Source organism: Tursiops truncatus, chromosome 8 (genome assembly GCF_011762595.2).
Source record: "Tursiops truncatus isolate mTurTru1 chromosome 8, mTurTru1.mat.Y, whole genome shotgun sequence".
Classification (NCBI taxonomy): domain Eukaryota; kingdom Metazoa; phylum Chordata; class Mammalia; order Artiodactyla; family Delphinidae; genus Tursiops; species Tursiops truncatus.
In genome coordinates, this window is record NC_047041.1 from 100,497,266 (window position 1) to 100,514,568 (window position 17,303).

General features: G+C 59.6%; 3 protein-coding genes across 10 annotated transcripts; all 3 read left to right on the plus strand.

The window, feature by feature from the left end:
• Positions 1–150: 150 nt before the first annotated feature.
• GPR137 (G protein-coupled receptor 137) lies at positions 151–4,359 on the plus strand. Of its 8 annotated transcripts, none has more exons than XM_019931345.3 (8): positions 151–287; positions 1,401–1,772; positions 1,856–1,905; positions 2,631–2,856; positions 2,971–3,120; positions 3,246–3,374; positions 3,486–3,601; positions 3,894–4,204. In XM_019931345.3, the coding sequence occupies exons 2-8, from the start codon at positions 1,416–1,418 to the stop codon at positions 4,051–4,053; spliced, it is 1,188 nt and encodes a 395-aa protein (XP_019786904.1). In that variant the 5' UTR covers positions 151–287; positions 1,401–1,415; the 3' UTR covers positions 4,054–4,204. The 8 variants fall into 8 exon arrangements, with proteins under 8 accessions (XP_019786904.1, XP_073665206.1, XP_019786908.2 ...); XM_073809105.1 differs by having other exon boundaries at positions 159–287; positions 1,373–1,772; XM_019931348.3 differs by lacking the exon at positions 151–287 and having other exon boundaries at positions 344–1,772; positions 3,486–3,588; positions 3,894–4,055.
• A 1,934-nt stretch (positions 4,360–6,293) lies between these two features.
• Positions 6,294–13,396, plus strand: KCNK4 (potassium two pore domain channel subfamily K member 4). The gene is made up of 6 exons (XM_033861680.2): positions 6,294–7,714; positions 10,692–10,815; positions 10,942–11,102; positions 11,295–11,481; positions 11,978–12,117; positions 12,798–13,396. Exons 1-6 carry the CDS (start codon positions 7,526–7,528, stop codon positions 13,200–13,202), a joined length of 1,206 nt encoding a protein of 401 aa, XP_033717571.1. The 5' UTR covers positions 6,294–7,525; the 3' UTR covers positions 13,203–13,396.
• Positions 13,397–13,597: 201 nt separating this feature from the next.
• On the plus strand, positions 13,598–16,722 carry CATSPERZ (catsper channel auxiliary subunit zeta). Its single transcript, XM_033861681.2, has 5 exons — positions 13,598–13,940; positions 14,200–14,551; positions 15,425–15,504; positions 15,718–15,784; positions 16,507–16,722. The coding sequence occupies exons 1-5, from the start codon at positions 13,920–13,922 to the stop codon at positions 16,614–16,616; spliced, it is 630 nt and encodes a 209-aa protein (XP_033717572.1). The 5' UTR covers positions 13,598–13,919; the 3' UTR covers positions 16,617–16,722.
• Positions 16,723–17,303: the final 581 nt, after the last annotated feature.

Sequence of the window (17,303 nt, forward strand, 5' to 3'; positions counted from 1 at the left end):
AAAGCCTTAATTGAAGCTCAGCCGTCGGATGCAACTGTTGTTGTTGTCACTGCTCCGTCAGAACCGGGTGGCCGGCTCGGGAAGTCCCCCTCCCTTCTTCCCGCGGTGGAAACCTCGCACCGCCCGCATCAGGGGCGCCACTCCCCGCGCCAACTCGGGAGCACTCGAGATAAGAGAGGGAGCCTTCGCCCTGGCAGGATGACTGCCCCGGCGCAGAAGGGACAGGGGCCCCTGTGAGGGTGACCATAGGACTCGCGGAGCCTCGCGCCTGGCAGACGGCGGGCCAGGTGAGCGGGAATCGCCGCCGGCCAGGGAGTGCGCGGGCCGGCTAGCGCGGGCTGCGGGGCCAGGCGGGATAAGGCCCGGGGGGGCGGGCCCCGGAGGCCATCTTGGCTGAGGGCGGAAGTTTCGTTCAGAGACCGGGTGAAGGGAAGTCGTTACCGCCCCGGGTCGGGCGGCATGATCTCGATTTGAGGATGGGGAAGAGAAGCATGGGAACTGCCGGCCCCCCAAAAAAGCAAGGGCAGCTGGCCCCGGGCAGTGCCCACCCGGGCACTGGCCGGACGCGGCGCAGCCCGAGCGTCACGGCCGCTCGCCGCCTCTTGTAACCCCTGACGCCCGCCGGCGGCGCAAGTCGCGCCAATTCTCGAACGGTTCCGCGCCGGGCGCGGCGCGGTTCTGCGTAGCAGGGGCCAGACTCTGAGCAATTTGCGTAGCGAACGGCGGCCGCGCAGGCGCAGGAGGGGGCGGAGCAGCGGGAGCCGGGGAGCCGGAGCCCCGCGTCCCAGCGACCGGAGCCGGCTACCCATCGGCGGCCTGAGGACCCGGCGTCGGTCTCCTCCCGCCCCCCGCGGCTGGGGAGTAGACGCAGTGGGGGGTGGGGTGGGGGCAGCGTCCGGAATCCCGAGGACGGAAGGCAGAGGCCCTCCCCATCCGGCTTGTTGGAGGGGAAAGAGTCCCCCAGTTTGGGGAGGGGGAGAGCCAGGCGTTGAGCGTCCCCAGCAGCGGCCGCAACCCTGAGCGGACTGGCGTTGGCCGGCTCTCCCCCTCCTGCCAGGACGACTCCAGCGACCAAGACCAGGGACCCCTCTTCTTCAGACTCTGCACCTCCACCCCTCTCCCCACCCCCGGCTCTGAGGCTGGCCCAGAGAGCAGTGCTCCCATCCCCCTCTGCCCTGGAGAGGAAAGGCTGTCCTTCCACACCCCTGAGTGAGGGGCCCAGGTTGCCTGTGCCCCGCAAAGGCAAGGGTCCCTCTATTCAGGGGGGGAGGGCCTGGCCAGCCACAACTTCTTTCCCCCTGAGCTCCCCATCTCTGTCTCTGCACCCTACAACTCCCACCCCTCCGTATTTATTTCCCTGGCCCCCTGCCAGCCCCTCCATCTCTGTCTCCGGGATTCAGGCCTCCCTCCCTGACATGGAGAGTAACCTGTCTGGCCTGGTGCCTGCTGCTGGGCTGGTGCCTGCGCTGCCGCCCGCCGTGACCCTGGGGCTGACTGCGGCCTACACCACTCTGTACGCCCTGCTCTTCTTCTCCGTCTATGCCCAGCTCTGGCTGGTGCTCCTGTATGGGCACAAGCGTCTCAGCTATCAGACGGTGTTCCTGGCACTCTGTCTGCTCTGGGCTGCTTTGCGTACCACCCTCTTCTCCTTCTACTTTCGAGATACACCCCGAGCCAACCGTCTGGGGCCACTGCCCTTCTGGCTTCTCTACTGCTGTCCTGTCTGCCTCCAGTTCTTCACACTGACGCTTATGAACCTCTACTTTGCCCAGGTAACCATGGTGACGGGTGGGGGTGGGCAATGGGGTGGCAAGCCCCAAGGGCCCCAAAGAATGATGGGCATCTCTGCTCCCAGGTGGTATTCAAGGCCAAGGCAAAGCGTCGGCCAGAGATGAGCCGAGGCTTGTAAGTACTCGGGACACTGGTGGGTTCAGCCTCCAGGTCAGGGGCAGGGAGAAGCCCGGTGTCCATTCCTTCCTCCCTGGTAGGTCTGAGGCGAGGACAACCCAGAATATTTGTGAAAAGCTTGGAAGAGTTAGGCATCTGGTGCAGATGGCTCAGCAGGGGCATTGCATATGTGAAGGACAACTATAATAGAAACAGTTGACATACTGTGAAGGGAGAGGGTACCAATGTCATCCATGATGGAGGAAGAGTTGGAGGCTCCAGCCCTTGGAAACTCCAAAGCCAAAGGGCACTTCTGGGTGACCTTGGGCAGTGATACTCTTGTCATTTGTATAACATCTCACAGTTTATTAAGAGCTTTCACAAACATCTTTAATTTTTACAACTTACCTGTGAAGCTGTTATTAGCCCCATTTGAGAGGCGACGACACTGAGGCCCAGCAAGGTAAAGCAACATGTTCATGGCCACACACCTGGCAGGAGGCACAGCCAGGGCTTAAACCCAGATTTCTGACTCCCAATCCAGTGCTCTTTCTGCTGTACCACAGCCGTCAGTCATCTTCTGACCCCTTTAGCTTCAGTTTCCTCATCTGTAAAACTAGAGGAGCAGGGTTCAGACTGGATGACCTGAGGTTCTGATGGACACCGGGGTCTCCTGGGGGAGACTGGGTGGTTGGGGAGCGCCAAGGGTGGTCTTCTGGGGCTGACCGTGTTGTGGGCCGCAGGCTGGCTGTCCGAGGGGCCTTCGTGGGGGCCTCGCTGCTCTTTCTGCTGGTGAATGTGCTGTGTGCAGTGCTGTCCCGCCGGCGCCGGGCACAGCCCTGGGCCCTCCTGCTGGTGCGTGTCCTGGTGAGCGACTCCCTGTTTGTTATCTGCGCACTCTCTCTTGCCGCCTGCCTCTGCCTTGTCGCCCGGCGGGCTCCCTCCACCAGCATCTACCTGGAGGCCAAGGTAGGGCCACAAGGGCTGATGCCTGAGTGTCCTGTGGGGTGTTTGGGGTCTTCAGAGTAGAGAGAAAGCTGGAGCCTACCCTCCCTAAGGATCCTCTGTTGTCATCTGTGCCAGGGGACCAGCGTGTGCCAGGCAGCTGCGATGGGTGGCGCCATGGTTCTGCTCTATGCCAGCCGGGCCTGCTACAACCTGGCGGCCCTGGCCTTGGCCCCCCGGAGCCGGCTGGACGCCTTCGATTATGACTGGTACAACGTCTCTGATCAGGTGGGCATTCGGCACGTCTGCCGCCTCCTCAGTAGCTGTGGCTCTTGGCCCCAAGCTGGCCTGGGCCCTGTCTGGGTGCCCCATTGGCACGACTGCAGGTTGGCACAGCCCCTGCCTCCCCACAGGCGGACCTGGTGAACGACCTGGGGAACAAAGGCTACCTGGTGTTTGGCCTCATCCTCTTTGTGTGGGAGCTGCTGCCCACCACCCTGCTGGTGGGCTTCTTCCGGGTGCACCGGCCCCCGCAGGACCTGGTGAGGGCCAGTGGAGAGGGGCGGCACTGGGGGTACCTGGGCTGGGTTCTGGGGGTTGGGGGAGGGCAGTGGGGGGCAGGAGGAAGCATCAATGGCGGCTCCCTCCCCCAGAGCACCAGCCGCATCCTCAACGGGCAGGTCTTTGGCTCCCGTTCCTACTTCTTCGACCGGGCACACTGCGAGGATGAGGGCTGCTCTTGGGAGCACAGCCGGGGTGAGAGCACCAGGTAGGAGTCCCGGTTCCACCTCAGGAGCCCTGGGCTCCTGGGTTACCCCACTGAGCCATGGGGACCTACAGCTGGGCCTTCCCACACCCCCACCCGTGCCACGATCTGTACCAGGTGAGGTCCCCTGTGGTTTGCTATTGCTGAAGCCTCCACCTCTCCCTCCAAGATGAAGTTTGCCATAGTCAGAGAGGTCTGGGTCACTGGGCTCTTCCAGGTGTCTCTCCCTCCCCCAACTCTTGCGACTGTGGTCCTAGTGACTGTCGTGGGACTGAGCCTGTTTCTCTGCCTGCAGCATGTCAGGCAGCCTAGGCTCCAGCAGCTGGTACGGTGCCATCGGGCGGGAGCCAGGCTGGTGCGGGGGCAGCCAGACGCGGACCACTCCTCTGCTCTTCTCCCAGGTTCTGGGACCAGGCAGCCACCATCACAGTCTCTACTCTACCCCACAGACGTGATCCCCCTTCATCTCCCCGTAGAACACCCAGACCCCAGTCCCTCCCACCCCAGACCCCTGTGCCAAGTTCATCTGCCGCTTCTTGCCCGGGATCCCGGGGGCTGTGGCTGCCTTTCCCAGGCCGGCTCCTTGCTACTCCTGTTGTAGTGAGCTTGTGCTGTCCCTGAGGATGGGGGGCATGGCCCTGGCTGCCAGAGGCTCATAGCAGCCTGGCATGATCTACCACCTCTGCTTTCCACACCAGAGCCAGCTACCTGTCCTGCACCTGCCACTCAATAAACAGTGTGTGCCCCGAGTCTATTCACTGTCTGTCAGTTGTCTGCTTGTGTTTCTCACACCGTTGCCTGTTTGGTCTAAGGCCAATCAGACACCGGCCCTTGAGGGGGGCTGCTGGGCTGGGCAGGGGCCATTTACCTCCCCCGAGGCTGGTGGGTGAGGAGACGGAGGAGCCTGCAGTCTGAGGGGAAGAGAGACCAGAAGAGAGACCACTCCAGTCCCCTCGCCGCTTGAATAATTTCTACTCTTTCCTCAAGATCTTCAAATTTCACCTCCTTTATGAAGCCTACCATCTCCAGGTCAGGGAACTGTGTCCCCCCCTCTCGGGTCCCTTGGCACAGTGATTGCATGGCTCCTATGCCTCTTACCCTTAGTGGGTAGGGATTTCTAGAGACCCTGTTTCCCTGTCATTATGCCCAACCTGGCCTTCAGGTCCAGGAGTTAGTCCAAGGCCTGCGGAGGAGGAGCTGGCCAGTAACCAAGCAGCCCCCATCTCCCTAGCAGGTGTGGATTTGGCCAGATGGTTGGTCTGCCCCGACACAGCCTGCCTGGTGGTCCTGGGGGGCCCCTTCCCTGACTGTCCCTAATAGTGCAGCCACTGCCCTCTGTAGTCACAGCCCTTACAGATGTCATCTGTCCCTCGGCCGGGAGTCATTTATCAGAGGGTCTGTCTCCTGCCCATGTGTGTGGCCAATTGTTCCAGCTCCTGGGAGTTCCTGGGGCCTAGCACGGAGCCTGTCTTGAAACCCTTCACCTGGGGCTCTCGTAAGCAGCAGGCCGCATCTGAGACTCAGAGAGTCGGCTCAAAACTGGACCAACACTTTTTGTTGAAAGGAAAATTGCCAACATTTGTAGGGCACTTAGTTGTGAGTGCCAGGCTCTGTTTCCAGCATTTACAAATGCCAACCACTTTAATGCTCAGAACAGCAGCCTGAGGGGAGAGTCATCCCTTTTCTTTTCTGTAAGTGGGGACTGGGAGGTGGGGAGAGTTCGGTAACCTGTCTAGGCCCCCTACTGGTAGAGGATGGCCAGCCTTAGAGCCCATGCTTAAAACCACCCAAGTGAAGGCTGAGGCCCCCCGGCAAGAGGAGGGTCTTTGGCAAGATCCGAGTTGTAAAGAAATGGGTAAGAGCAGAGAGGAGATGAGTTCCAGGACCTGCCAGGGCCCTGCTGTTCAGACAGTGGGGGAGGGAGTGCTGGCACCAGCTCCTGGCTGGGGGATGGGCATGGAAGTGAGGAACAAAAGATGGGGATGCAGGAGGTGCCCCACCTTGATTTCCCAGAGCTTGGTCCCAACCCTACCTCGGCCAATTACAGGTTGCCCCAGGGGATCCCCCACCCCTTTGTCCCCTGGGGTCTTCTCCCTCATGAGTGCAGAGCCCAAGGGCCAGGCTGTCCCTCGGGGCGGGGAGCTGAGGGCCCTTCCCACCTGGTAGTGGGCCTGGAAGATGCTGGGAGATTAGAGTGGAGCCTGTCCGAAGAGGTGAGCCGGCTGATGTCCAAGTTGGGGCCGTGCCGCTGGCCACGCTGGCTGGCCAACAGGGCAGAACCAGGGCCCCGGTCTGAGACTCCAGGCCTGACCCAACGGCGACCCCTCCCGGGCTCCTCTGCCACTCATCTCCCGGGACCGGCCAGGACTGGGGGGCTGGGCAGCCGCAGGTAAGGGTCTGCGGAGAGCTGCGCCGGAGGCGAGGGCGAGGCACAGCAGAGGGAAGCGCGGCGCTGGAGGGGTTAAATGAGGGAGGAGGGGGGCTTCTGGCGGCGGGAGGGGGTCCCAGCACCGGCGGCCGCCCGCTCCGCCCCTGCCGCTGCCGCCGCCTCCGCGGCCCAGCCGGCAGGCACCGGCGAGGCCGTGCCGGAGCCCGGGCCGCAGCCGCAGCCGCAGCCGCAGCGGGGCAGACAGTGAGTGTGGGGCGGAGAGGGCGGGCGCGCTGGCGCGGAGAGGGAGTGCGGGGCGGCGAAGGGCGCCGGCCGGGCTCCGGGGCTGGGGCGCGCAGGGGGCGACCGGCCGGCAGAGGCGCCCACCTCCCCGTTCGTGGGCGCCTCTGGGAGTTCTGCGGCCGCGCATCCAGCCGCCGCCCGTCACGCTCCGAGGCGTCGGCGTGAAGACGCGGGGAGGCCGTGGGAGCGAGTGGCGGGGGTGCGGTGTCTGGGCAGTGGGCGCTGCGCGGTGGCCCCAAGGTCTGGGTATGTGTGTATGTGAGTGTGTGCACACAAGTGTGTGGGCCTCTGGGGGCCTTGGCCCGGCGCGCGCGGCCCTGAGCGTCCGGTGTGCCCGAGAGGCCGGGGAGTGTGCAGGTGGAGTGTGTGTGTGCGTGCAGCCCGGGCAGAGGCGCCGCCTGGAGCCGCAGGGTGGAGCGTGGGCGCGCGGGTCTTTGTGCCCGCGTGTGTGCGCGAGGGCGCCGCCCCCCTCTGTCCCGGGGGCTGACAGCTGTCCAGGGGATGCTGCACTGGTCCGGCCCTGGTCGCCCCCACCGCGCTGCTTCCCGGAACCCAGTACCCTCCCTTCCCCTCCGCCCTGCCTCGCCTCTGCGCAGCGATCCGGACCCGCCCCAGGGTTCCTCGAAAGCCCAGCGGGGCGCTGGAGGACCCTGGAGGCTCCCCGCCCGGTCCATCGCGTCTAGAAGAGGAGCGAGGAGAGTTAGGGGGGGAGGGAGAAACCGCGAAGATGCTGCCGCAGCCTCAGCGGACGAGCCGGGACCCGCCACCCCCGTCCCCGCCCTGCACAGTCCTCTGTGCCCCCTCAGCCTCCAGCTGGAAGGCGGGTTCCCCAGGCCCCCTCCACGCCCCCAGCATTTCCTCGCTCGTCCTGCCTCTCCCTCGGCAGGCTCGGTCTCTCTTTCCCCCTTCCACTCTCCTTCCCGGTGCCCTCTTATCTTCTCACACCCTGGAGTCCCTGGACAGGGGCTGAGGGCCGGGCAGTGGAGGTAAGGGGGAGGACAGCGGTGGGGGGACTGGGTGTGTCCTGGTACCAAGTGTCCGGCCAGAGGGATGTGAGGAGAAGACGTCTGTGGGTAGTAGGGCTGGGGCTCCAAGACCATTGGGTGTGTAGGGGTTGGAGGAGGGTGTAGGGGTGTCAGGTCAGGTTATTGATCCCAGCATCCCTGGTTCTGCCCACAGTGACTGCAGCTCCCCAGGAGCCCCCTGCCCGGCCTCCCCAGACGGGCCGTGGAATTGGCCGGGCCTCTGGGCGCGCCATGCGCAGCACCACGCTACTGGCACTGTTGGCTGTGGTCCTGCTCTACTTGGTGTCCGGTGCCCTGGTGTTCCAGGCCCTGGAACAGCCCCATGAGCAGCAGGCCCAAAGGGAGCTGGGGGAGGTCCGAGAGAAGTTCCTGAGGGCCCATCCATGTGTGAGCGACCAGGACCTGGGGCTCTTCATCAAGGTGCGTGGGTGGGGGAGAGCTCCTTCAGCAGTCACCCGTGACCCCCTGACACTAGCTGCATGCCACTGGGACCCTGTGCTGGAGAGCTGCTTCCAGACCCGCACCCCTGAAGGCAGGGTGCCGCTGGGGGGTGCAGGGCAGAGGCTGGGATCCAGGTCTCTGTGTTTTCAATATGGCGGCCAGGGCGGCATTTGTTTTCCTTGCTGTGCCTGGTATTGGGTTATCTTCCTAAAATGGCTCCTTCCGTGTGTGATAGTGGTTGAATGAAGGAACGCATGAAGGAAGAAATGAATACATGGCTGTAGCAGATGAGATATGTTACATTTTCTCAGGTCTAACTCACTGGTTTAGGGTTGCCAGATGAAGTCTGGAACACTCAGTTAAATGTAAATTTCAGCTAAAGAATGAATACTTTTAAAATATAAATATGTCCCGTGCAGTATTTTTATTTGCTAAATCTGGCAACCCTACACTAGTTCCTATGCTTCTTTGAAGTCACAGATGCCTCAGAGAAACCCAAGAACACTGTGAACACTTCCCCACCCGCTACCTCCAGAAAAGTGCACATATAAACATGTACTGATGATCTCGGAGGATTTCAGGATCCCCCAAGCTGGTCCATGCCATCATGGATGCCAGGTTGAGCACACCTTCCCACCAGGACACCTGCTTATGATGCGGAGGCTAGAGGGAGGGCGAGTCAGGGATGGGTCAACTTTGGACCAATGACTAAAGAAAGTGTGGGTTGCAGCCTTCTGGGCTACTGTCAGGCAAGCACCTCTGCTGCACTGTCTCTGATTTCTGAGCCACTGTCATATTAAAAAAAAATAAAGTAACATTTAACTTTAATACATTCATGTTTATTATTTTATTGAAAGGCACCCCTATTTCCTGCCCCTTCTTTTGGAGGGAGGAGCCATCAACATGGAGCCTCGGTGTTCCAGCTGATTCCCAAGGTGGCAGGACCTGGAGCAGAGATGAGGATGGGGTGGGTCCAGGACACAGGCAGCTTGACATTGTCTCTGACACCTCCAGAATGCCCAGCAAAGCTCCGAGAGGCCTGGGTAGGAGAGGGCCTGGCCAGACCACAGGGCAGGAGGAGGGAGGGAATCTGACCTATTTTATCTTCACAAAGGAATTCCTTTTTTCCTGGATTAAAAAAAAAAAAAAAAAAAGACGACGACGAAGAAGAAGAAAAGGAAGGGCAGAACCAAGCAAGGAGGGCAACAGCTGCTTTATTTCTCTTCCATAAATAGTCATGCAGCAATTATGCACCTACTGTGTGCTAGGTGCTGTGCTGTACACCCTAGGGTGAGCAGGGAAATTGATATTGGGGTGGAACAGATGCAGGCTCTACCCTAGAGGATGTTACATCTAGGTGAAGGGACAAATCCATGGAAAGTTCGCTGTAGGATCTAGTAGAACAGGAGCTTTCATTACTTCCTTCTTTGTTAAATGCCTGTTGTATGCTGGGCCCTGGGCTAGGTGCTGGGGGCAAGGAGGGAGATGCCAGCTGCCTTTGGGAAGAGCTGGTAATTGAAATGAAGCAGGTGAGATGGGTAGAATTTAGGGATGTGTGATTGGGTTGAAAGAGACTCCCAGGCAGAGGAACAGCATGGGCAAAGGCGTGGAGGCTGGAAAGCTCGGAGTGTTTTGCAGTTCTTGGATTTAACAGATGCCTAGTCATTTGAAGCAAAAATTAGAACACACAGAATGACAAAGGATTTTTTTCCCCTAAGTAGTGAATTTATTGGAAAAGTGTTGCAGAATAAAATTAAACCACTTTTAATCATACCTTTCACTTCTTGGCTGTATTAAACAATTATTTCAGGAAATGGAATCATCTCAGAAAATCGGGGGAAAAGGTCACTGTAACTTGAATTCCAAAATGGGGGTCCCAGGAGTGAAGACTGGGGAAAGGGAGGGTGGGACCAGACTGAGAAGGGGCTTACAGGCTGGGCTGGGGAGTTTGGACTCTACTCTGCAGATAGCAGGGAACCACGGAGATTCTGGGCCGTCACTTTAGGAAGATTAATTTGGAATGTGTCTTGCTAATGAGGTCTTGCAGTCAGAGAGAAAGAAGGTGGTTTCTGACCTCCCTCACACCACTTGTGTCTTAGCTCTGTGCTCCTTGGGGAAGGGCCCCTCTGCACCCCCTCCTCTATATGCTCTGACCTCCATCACTTAGGGCAGGCACTCTCAAAACACAGACTCCGCCTCCGAGGGAGAGGCAGACTGGTTGGCAAGAGGGGCAGACACATGGCCATTTCATTAATTTAATCATGTTTATTGATCACCTACTATGTAGCACAGGGTTTGGTTTGGACTTCAGCAGGGTGGGCAGGGGTTTGTGTATCCATGACCCTCCTAAAACTGGATGCAAAATATATTGGTATGTGAACCTTCCTGGAGGGAGGGTCCCTAACTTTCATCAGATTTTCGAAGGCAAGGGACTCAAACTCAGCTTCCAAAGGGGCGGTGGGACTGGTGGGGTCTGTGGAAAGCTGGAACTCACTGGGCATGATCTCTACATGGGGACTAATTTCACAAACACACAGTGCTTGCTTTGATGTGAGTGCTTTAACTTTTCACAATAACTCTACGAGGTAGGTACTATTATCACCATCCCCAAATGATAGATGCAGAAATTGATGCTCAACTTCACCTAGCACCAAGATTTGAACCCAGGCAGTCTGGTCCCAGAGTCTGTGCTCCTGACCACTGTAAAACTGGAAATCTGTTATATGAAATTAAGGGGCCGATAATTCAAATGTCTCTAAAACAATGTGTTGGTCAAACAAAATTGGGCTCTCCAGTTTGCAATGTCTGCTGTAAGGGATTGCCTTCAGGGAGACCAGAGGGCAGGGGAGAGGTGGGAGGGGTAAGGAGGGAAACACCTTGGAGACTGGATGGCCAGGGGGTTGGCTAGGACGGGAGGGAAGGACTGAGGTTCCTCCTTCTGCATCTTGTCCTGCAGGAGGTGGCTGATGCCCTGGGAGGGGGTGCAAACCCTGACACCAACTCAACCAGGAACAGCAACCACTCAGCCTGGGACCTGGGCAGCGCCTTCTTTTTCTCAGGCACCATCATCACCACCATCGGTGGGGGAGGGGACTGGTCATGGGAGGGGGCACGGGGTGGCTGGGCTTTCTCACAGGCGAAGGCGCAGGGGGAGGTAGGGGGGTGCCAGGCAACCCCTAGAGCTGCTGCACGACCCCTCTGCCCAGGCTATGGCAACGCGGCCCTGCGCACAGATGCTGGCCGCCTCTTCTGCATCTTTTATGCACTGGTGGGGATCCCGCTGTTCGGGATACTGCTGGCAGGGGTCGGGGACCGGCTGGGCTCCTCCCTACGCCGCGGCATTGGTCACATCGAAGCCATCTTCCTGGTGAGCTGCTCCACACCCTGCGCGCCCTTGCGTTGGGCTCGGGATACACTTCCCTACATACCCACCCGGCACGTGAGCGGGGGGCGCCTGAATCGCGCGAACCTCGGACACGGGCTCCCAGAAGAGGGTTGTGGGGTGTGAGAGTTGGAGGTTTTGGTGACTCCTCGGCCCTGCCTACTGCCCTCCCTGCAGAAGTGGCAGGTGCCACCAGAACTGGTGCGAATTCTATCGGCGGTGCTCTTTCTGCTGATCGGCTGCCTGCTCTTCGTTCTCACGCCCACGTTCGTTTTCTGCTATGTGGAGGGCTGGAGCAAGCTGGAGGCCATCTACTTCGTCGTGGTGACGCTCACCACGGTGGGCTTCGGGGACTATGTGGCCGGTGAGGCCACTTTCTTGGGTTGCACTTCCCTACCCATTTTATTCCTGCCCAGGGGCTCTGCAATCTTGTCTCTCCCTCCAGGTTCCACAGGGCGCTTGTGCGCTCACACGTGCTTGCTCCAATCCCTACATCCACTCACTGAATGCACCCTCACGTTTTTCCAGGGATGCACCAACACCTCATGCCCACTTACACCCCACGCGTGCTCACACATATTAAGTGACCCCTTCACACGTGCCACATTCTTGTACACGTGCACCCCTCACACATGCTCACATTCTTGCACGTGAGCACCCCACTTACTCTTCTCTTGCACACCTTCAAGTCACTCCCACTCATCTTCTTGCATCCATTCGCGCACTCTAGCTCACACCCACTGTCCTGGGGAGGGCGGATCCTCTCAACGAGTTGGGAAGAGGGGCAGTGAACCAGAGACTCACAGGCTCAAGGCGTGTCTCACAATCAACTTCTTTCTGCCCTCCCCGTGGCGTCCCAGGAGCCAGCCCCAACCAGAACTCTGCAGCCTACCAGCCGCTGGTGTGGTTCTGGATCCTACTCGGCCTGGCCTACTTCGCTTCAGTGCTCACCACCATCGGGAACTGGCTGCGAGTAGTGTCCCGCCGCACTCGGGCAGAGGTAGGCGCCCCTGCGTCGACACCGCGCCTGCGCCCTGGCGCTGCTGCGCTGCTCACCAGCAGCAGGTTGACTAGTCTGCCTCCCTTCCAGAGTGTGGGCTCCCCAAGGCAGGGACTGAGGGAGCCCCAGTGCGCACCGGCCGGAAACAAAGCGATAAACTCTGACAGGTTTGCAGGTGACTCCATCTCTACTCTCATGGATAAGGTTACCAGATTTAGCAAATAAAGATAAAGGAAGCCCGGTTGATGTGAATTTTGGATAAGTTGCAAATAATATTTGAGTATAAATGTCCCAAATATTGCATGGGACATACTTACACTAAAATTTTATTTGTTGTTGTATTTTTATTTATTGTTCTAAATATTTTGTAGCCCCACTCCTTGCTCCCGGCCGTGGAGAGGGGGGAGGCGCAAAGGTCTCTGGGGGCACGGGAGGGAGAGCTGAAATAAAGTCTGGTCGGTCCTTTCTTCTGGAGAAAAGGGCACTTCCGCGCAGATGGAGGAGGGGAGAGCATGTGGCTGGGTGATGAGCTTTTCCCTCCTCCGGCCTTTTCCCACTCCTGAGGCAGGAAGACGAGGCGGAAAAGAGGGGCAATGCCTGACTGGTGAAGGGGCAGGCTCCCGGGGTTGCGGAGACGGTCGAGGAGCCCCGGTCGAGGACTGCCTTTCCTCCCCGCGCAGATGGGCGGCCTCACGGCGCAGGCTGCCAGCTGGACCGGCACGGTGACCGCGCGGGTGACCCAGCGAGTCGGGCCCACGGCACCACCGCCGCCGGAGAAGGAGCGGCCACCCCTGCTTCCGCCGCCGTGCCCAGCGCAGCCCGCCAGCAGACCCCTATCCCCTGCGGCCCCGGAGAAGACCGAGCCACCCTCTCCGCCCACGCCGCCCACCCCGCCCACGGCCTCCGCGCTGGACTACCCCAGCGAGAATCTGGCCTTCATCGACGAGTCCTCGGACACGCAGAGCGAGCGCGGCTGCGCACTGCCCCGCGCTCCACGGGGCAGCCGCCGCCCCCTCAACACCCCCAGGAAGCCCGCGCGGCCCCGCGGCCCGGGGCGCCCCCGGGACAAAGGCGTGCCCGCGTAGGGGCAAGACCCCTGCCCGGGCCTCTCCAAGGGCTCCGTTCTTGCTCTCTCCCCGGCATGCTCTGCTTGTTTAACCAAAGAGCCCTCTCTCGACCGACCTGGCTGAAACCTGGGGAGGAGGCTACGGCTTGCTTGTCTGCCACTCTCTGCTCCTGGCCCCCTCCTCACTTCATCCATTTCCAGAACCCCAAGGCTTTCTGTCTCGTTGTCCGTCTGGGCCTGTCCCTCACAACATCTCACGACTGTGCCTCAAAGCCTGCATCAATAAACGAAAACAGTCTGCATCGCTGCGGGCGTGGAGCTCCGGGGACGCGAGAGGGTGTGCGAGTGCTTGCGTCGTCGGGCCACCTCCGGGGCAAGTCAGGCCCCCCCCCCACGACCCCCAGGCCGAACCCTCCCCCCCACCACCACCCGAACCATCGGTCAAGGCGTGGCACTCTTGTCTGTGCTTGGACCGGTGTCTCTGCCTGGAGGTTAAGGATAGGGTCTGGCATGGGGATCTGCCAAGATGGGCGGTGCGTCCATCCTCAGTACAGCTATGGGGGCAGGGATGGGGAGACATAACGGCATCTAGTGTGGAGGGCTGTAGCTTGAACCTTCCCCGCGCGAGACCCCCATCGCCATTCTGGACGGGACCCTGCCCCTCCCCCTTCCTGGAGCGTGACCCCCTCCGCCTCGCCCCGAGGCCTTTGGCGACTGGGTCCGTTGGGGCGGAGCCATGGAGGAAAAGCCTTTCAAAGTAAGAACTCTTCCTGGTCCTCCTCACCCTGTCAGCCCCCAGACTCATCCTAGGTCCACCCTGGGCCCCTCCCTGGCTATCCTCTCACTCAGCCCTGGCTCAGGGCAGCTCCCAACCATCACCCCCTCCCCATCCCCACCCCGGCAACTGAGTCTCGGCCCTGGATGGGCTCAGGATCCTCCCCCACCCCCAGCCTGCTCTTCCTTTCCTCCCCAATTCCCCACGACCCTTGGCTTCCCTCGGTGTATGTGGCCCACAGGCGTTGGCCAAGTCTTCGGGCCACCGTGGCTCAGGCAAGTCGAGCCCGCACGACATTCGGAATCTGTGCACCACGGCCACGCAGTCGCAGCCGAAGCTGAATGTACCGCTGCCTACTGTCCGTGAGGACTCGGAACTGGAGGGCAGCAGCGTAGGCAGCACGACTTGCTGGTCTTACAACCAGAAGGCTGGCCACGACTCGGACGGTGGCTGGGAAGAATCGGATGACGGAGAGGACAAGGACAGCTTCAAGCCAGAGGAGCTGGACGAGCACGCCTTGATGGAGCTGGAGATGCGCCGCGGCAGCTCCCTGGGAGGCCCTTTAGAGGAGGACGATTCCAAGACCGACGACGGTCAGTGTGGCTTCAATGGGCTGTGGGCGCCCACAGGGCAGGGGGATGGCCAGGGCCTCAGTTTCTATTGCTGTAAAATGGGGGAAAACTGTGGGACCCAAGTTTCTAGGATTCCCTGGAAGGGGCGCCAACGCTAATCTTCCACGCTTTAAATCAACCAGACCTTCTAGGAATGCCCCCTACCGGGCAGGCGTCGTACAAAGTCCTGGGGTCATAGAGACGAGCAGGAAAATGCGCAAAGGCAGCGCGGTAGGACCTGTGTTTTTAATGGAATCACCCGGATAGTTGAAAGGAGGGAGTTAATGCCTTATCTGTGGATTTGCGCTGCTTGAGGAGGTGCCTGTCTTTCATTCATTAAGTCATTGGTTACAATTTTTAAGTATTTACTTCCTACTTTGCGCTGTGCGCTGATTGGGACATACCTCCCTTTCTCCTCACCACCTCTGCTCTCCAGCCCTTCATCAGGGAATTGGAACATATAACAATATAACAACTGCCATTTGTTGAGCACTTGCTGTTGTGCCAGGCACTGGGCTTCCCTTGCATGATCGCCTTTAAACTTCACAACCTCCATATGGCGCCATTCTTATTATCCCATTGTACAGATGAAGAACTTGAGGGTCACAAAGTCAGTCACTGGCCTTAAGTCTCACAAAGTGGGGCAGTCATAACTGGAACCTCGGAGGGTGGGACAACAAAGCCCAGGCTTTAAACCAGTGTCCCATCCTGTTTCCCACTAAAGTGGCACCTGGAGCTGGTCTCTGAAGGCCCCCCACCCCCACCCCGGCCAACATGCCTACCCATACATCCCCTCTGCTCCGGGGAAGTCTCAGCAGTCTGCAGATGACTGATCCCTTTTTTCTCTTCTCCCAGAAAAGTCTTCTTCAGTGTCATCGCTCAATATCTCGAAGCACACACCCCATCGAGCCTACTGGGTGGAGCAGCAGAGCAGGGTTGGAGGCACCCAAGGAGACTGGGGAGTTTAGTGGGGGGTGGGGGATGGGCAAGTTGGGGGTTTCAGGGGTGAGAGGGTGGGGGGGCTTTGCAGGGTGGAGGGGCAGGCAGGTCGGTTGAGGGTCTTGGGCCTGGAGGGGGCAGGTGGGGCATTTCAGCTGTGGGCAGAGCTGGGGTCCCTTGTACATCTGAGTCTCTTGCTGCCTCTCCAGCTGCCCCTGCCCCTGACTGAACTCATGGAGAATGAAGCCCTGGAAATCCTCACCAAAGCCCTCCGGAGTGAGCCTCCCCACTCCCCATCCCCCCAGCTCCCACAAGAGACTTGGGGGATTTGGTAGGGCTTCGGCCTGTGGGAGTGGGGTTTCAGGATGTGTCTGCCCTGTCAGATTCCCTTACCACCCACATTTATTCCAGAAGCCCCATGAAAAGTAAAAAGTTAGGAGACTGGGCACAGGGAGACCCAATGGGGACAGCATGGGGTGACCGTCAAGGGCCTGGGCTCTAGCCTCAGTGCAGCCCCTCTCAACCTGATGTAGGTTTTCTAAGGCTATTTCTTCACTTGCCCATTGGGGATGACAGCCTTTCTGTGGCCTTGGCCCCTCCCTGGTTGCTGTGAGGAGCCTTTGGACAGTGGATTATTTGAGTAAACTTCCTTTGATTTGCCCTGCTTAGTTTATGAATGTGGGGGTGGGGTGGGGAGGGCTAATGGCTGAGACTGGGTGGTCGAAGCGGTGTCCCAAAAGCTGCCTGCTCCCAGTGCCCTAATTCAAGACGTTCTTCTCTAAACTTGCCTTCCTCATCCATCCTCCACTCCAACACCCCCATCCTACTCTGAATCCCCCATCTGTTTGGAGCACAGGTCTATGACTTGACCATTCGAAACAAACAAAACAGGCAGGTCCCAGTACCCTGGAGATCCAAAGTTCCCCAAAGAACAAAGACCAGCTCCTGGGGGAGGCCATGCCCCTGCTCACTGCCCTGAGTTGGGTTCTGCCCTCCAGGTTACCGATCGGAGATCGGCCGGGACCACTTCCTGACCAAGCAGCTGCAGCGATACATCGAGGGGCTCAAGAGGCGCCGGAACAAGAGGCTGCAAGTCATGGTGATCTGAGAGCACCGCCTCGGGCTCGAGTGACCGCCCGACTCCAGCCCTGGTCCCAGATCCAAGCCCGACCCTGTCCATGTGGATTTTGAGCCTTAGAGAAATAAAAGAGTCTTCTGTACATGGTCCGTGAGTCAATGCGTAGCTGCCCGCGTGAGGCGGACGCACGTGGCTCCGCCTTTCCCTGTGACCTTCACTCGGTCACCGCAGTGACCTTGAGCGTTCTCGGTTCGGGCCCTATCGGCTCCGCCTTCCCGGGACTCGAAATCCAGGACTTCTTGCATGCATTAGGTCTGCTTCTCCCACTCCGGGTTCAGCAGCTTTGTGGGGATATTGGGTGAGAGGTCCAAGTGCCCCGATTGTGTTATCCTGGGGGAAGGCGGAAAAGGGAAAGGGACAGCACCTCCTATCTAATTTGGGCGTGCTAGGCTCCGCCCCTCATGCATATGCAGACACCCTATCCCCCCCACGCGCGCTGGTCCCGCCCTCTCATCTACATATGTATATCATCTCCCGGACCCTCAGAGGCGGCCGCTGAACTACCTCTCCCATTTCCCTTGCGCACAGAGCACCCCGCCTCCTTCTTTACGTAAGAACGCTCCTGGCCCCACCCCCTCCCGTAGCCTCTCCGCGTCTCCTCTGGCCACGCCCTCTCAGCGGCCGCATACGCAAGCAAGTACGCCGCTGCGGCTCGGC

Bases quoted from the DNA above. Each gene is read 5' to 3' on its own strand.
- GPR137 (XM_019931345.3), top strand. From the start codon at position 1,416: ATGGAGAGTAACCTGTCTGGCCTGGTGCCTGCTGCTGGGCTGGTGCCT. The intron at 1,773-1,855 runs GTAACCATGGTG...CTCTGCTCCCAG, and splicing joins TGAACCTCTACTTTGCCCAG to GTGGTATTCAAGGCCAAGGC. The intron at 1,906-2,630 runs GTAAGTACTCGG...TGTGGGCCGCAG, and splicing joins CCAGAGATGAGCCGAGGCTT to GCTGGCTGTCCGAGGGGCCT.
- KCNK4 (XM_033861680.2), top strand. From the start codon at position 7,526: ATGCGCAGCACCACGCTACTGGCACTGTTGGCTGTGGTCCTGCTCTAC. The intron at 11,103-11,294 runs GTGAGCTGCTCC...CCCTCCCTGCAG, and splicing joins ACATCGAAGCCATCTTCCTG to AAGTGGCAGGTGCCACCAGA. The intron at 12,118-12,797 runs GTAGGCGCCCCT...CTCCCCGCGCAG, and splicing joins CCCGCCGCACTCGGGCAGAG to ATGGGCGGCCTCACGGCGCA.
- CATSPERZ (XM_033861681.2), top strand. From the start codon at position 13,920: ATGGAGGAAAAGCCTTTCAAA. The intron at 13,941-14,199 runs GTAAGAACTCTT...TGTGGCCCACAG, and splicing joins TGGAGGAAAAGCCTTTCAAA to GCGTTGGCCAAGTCTTCGGG. The intron at 14,552-15,424 runs GTCAGTGTGGCT...CTCTTCTCCCAG, and splicing joins CGATTCCAAGACCGACGACG to AAAAGTCTTCTTCAGTGTCA.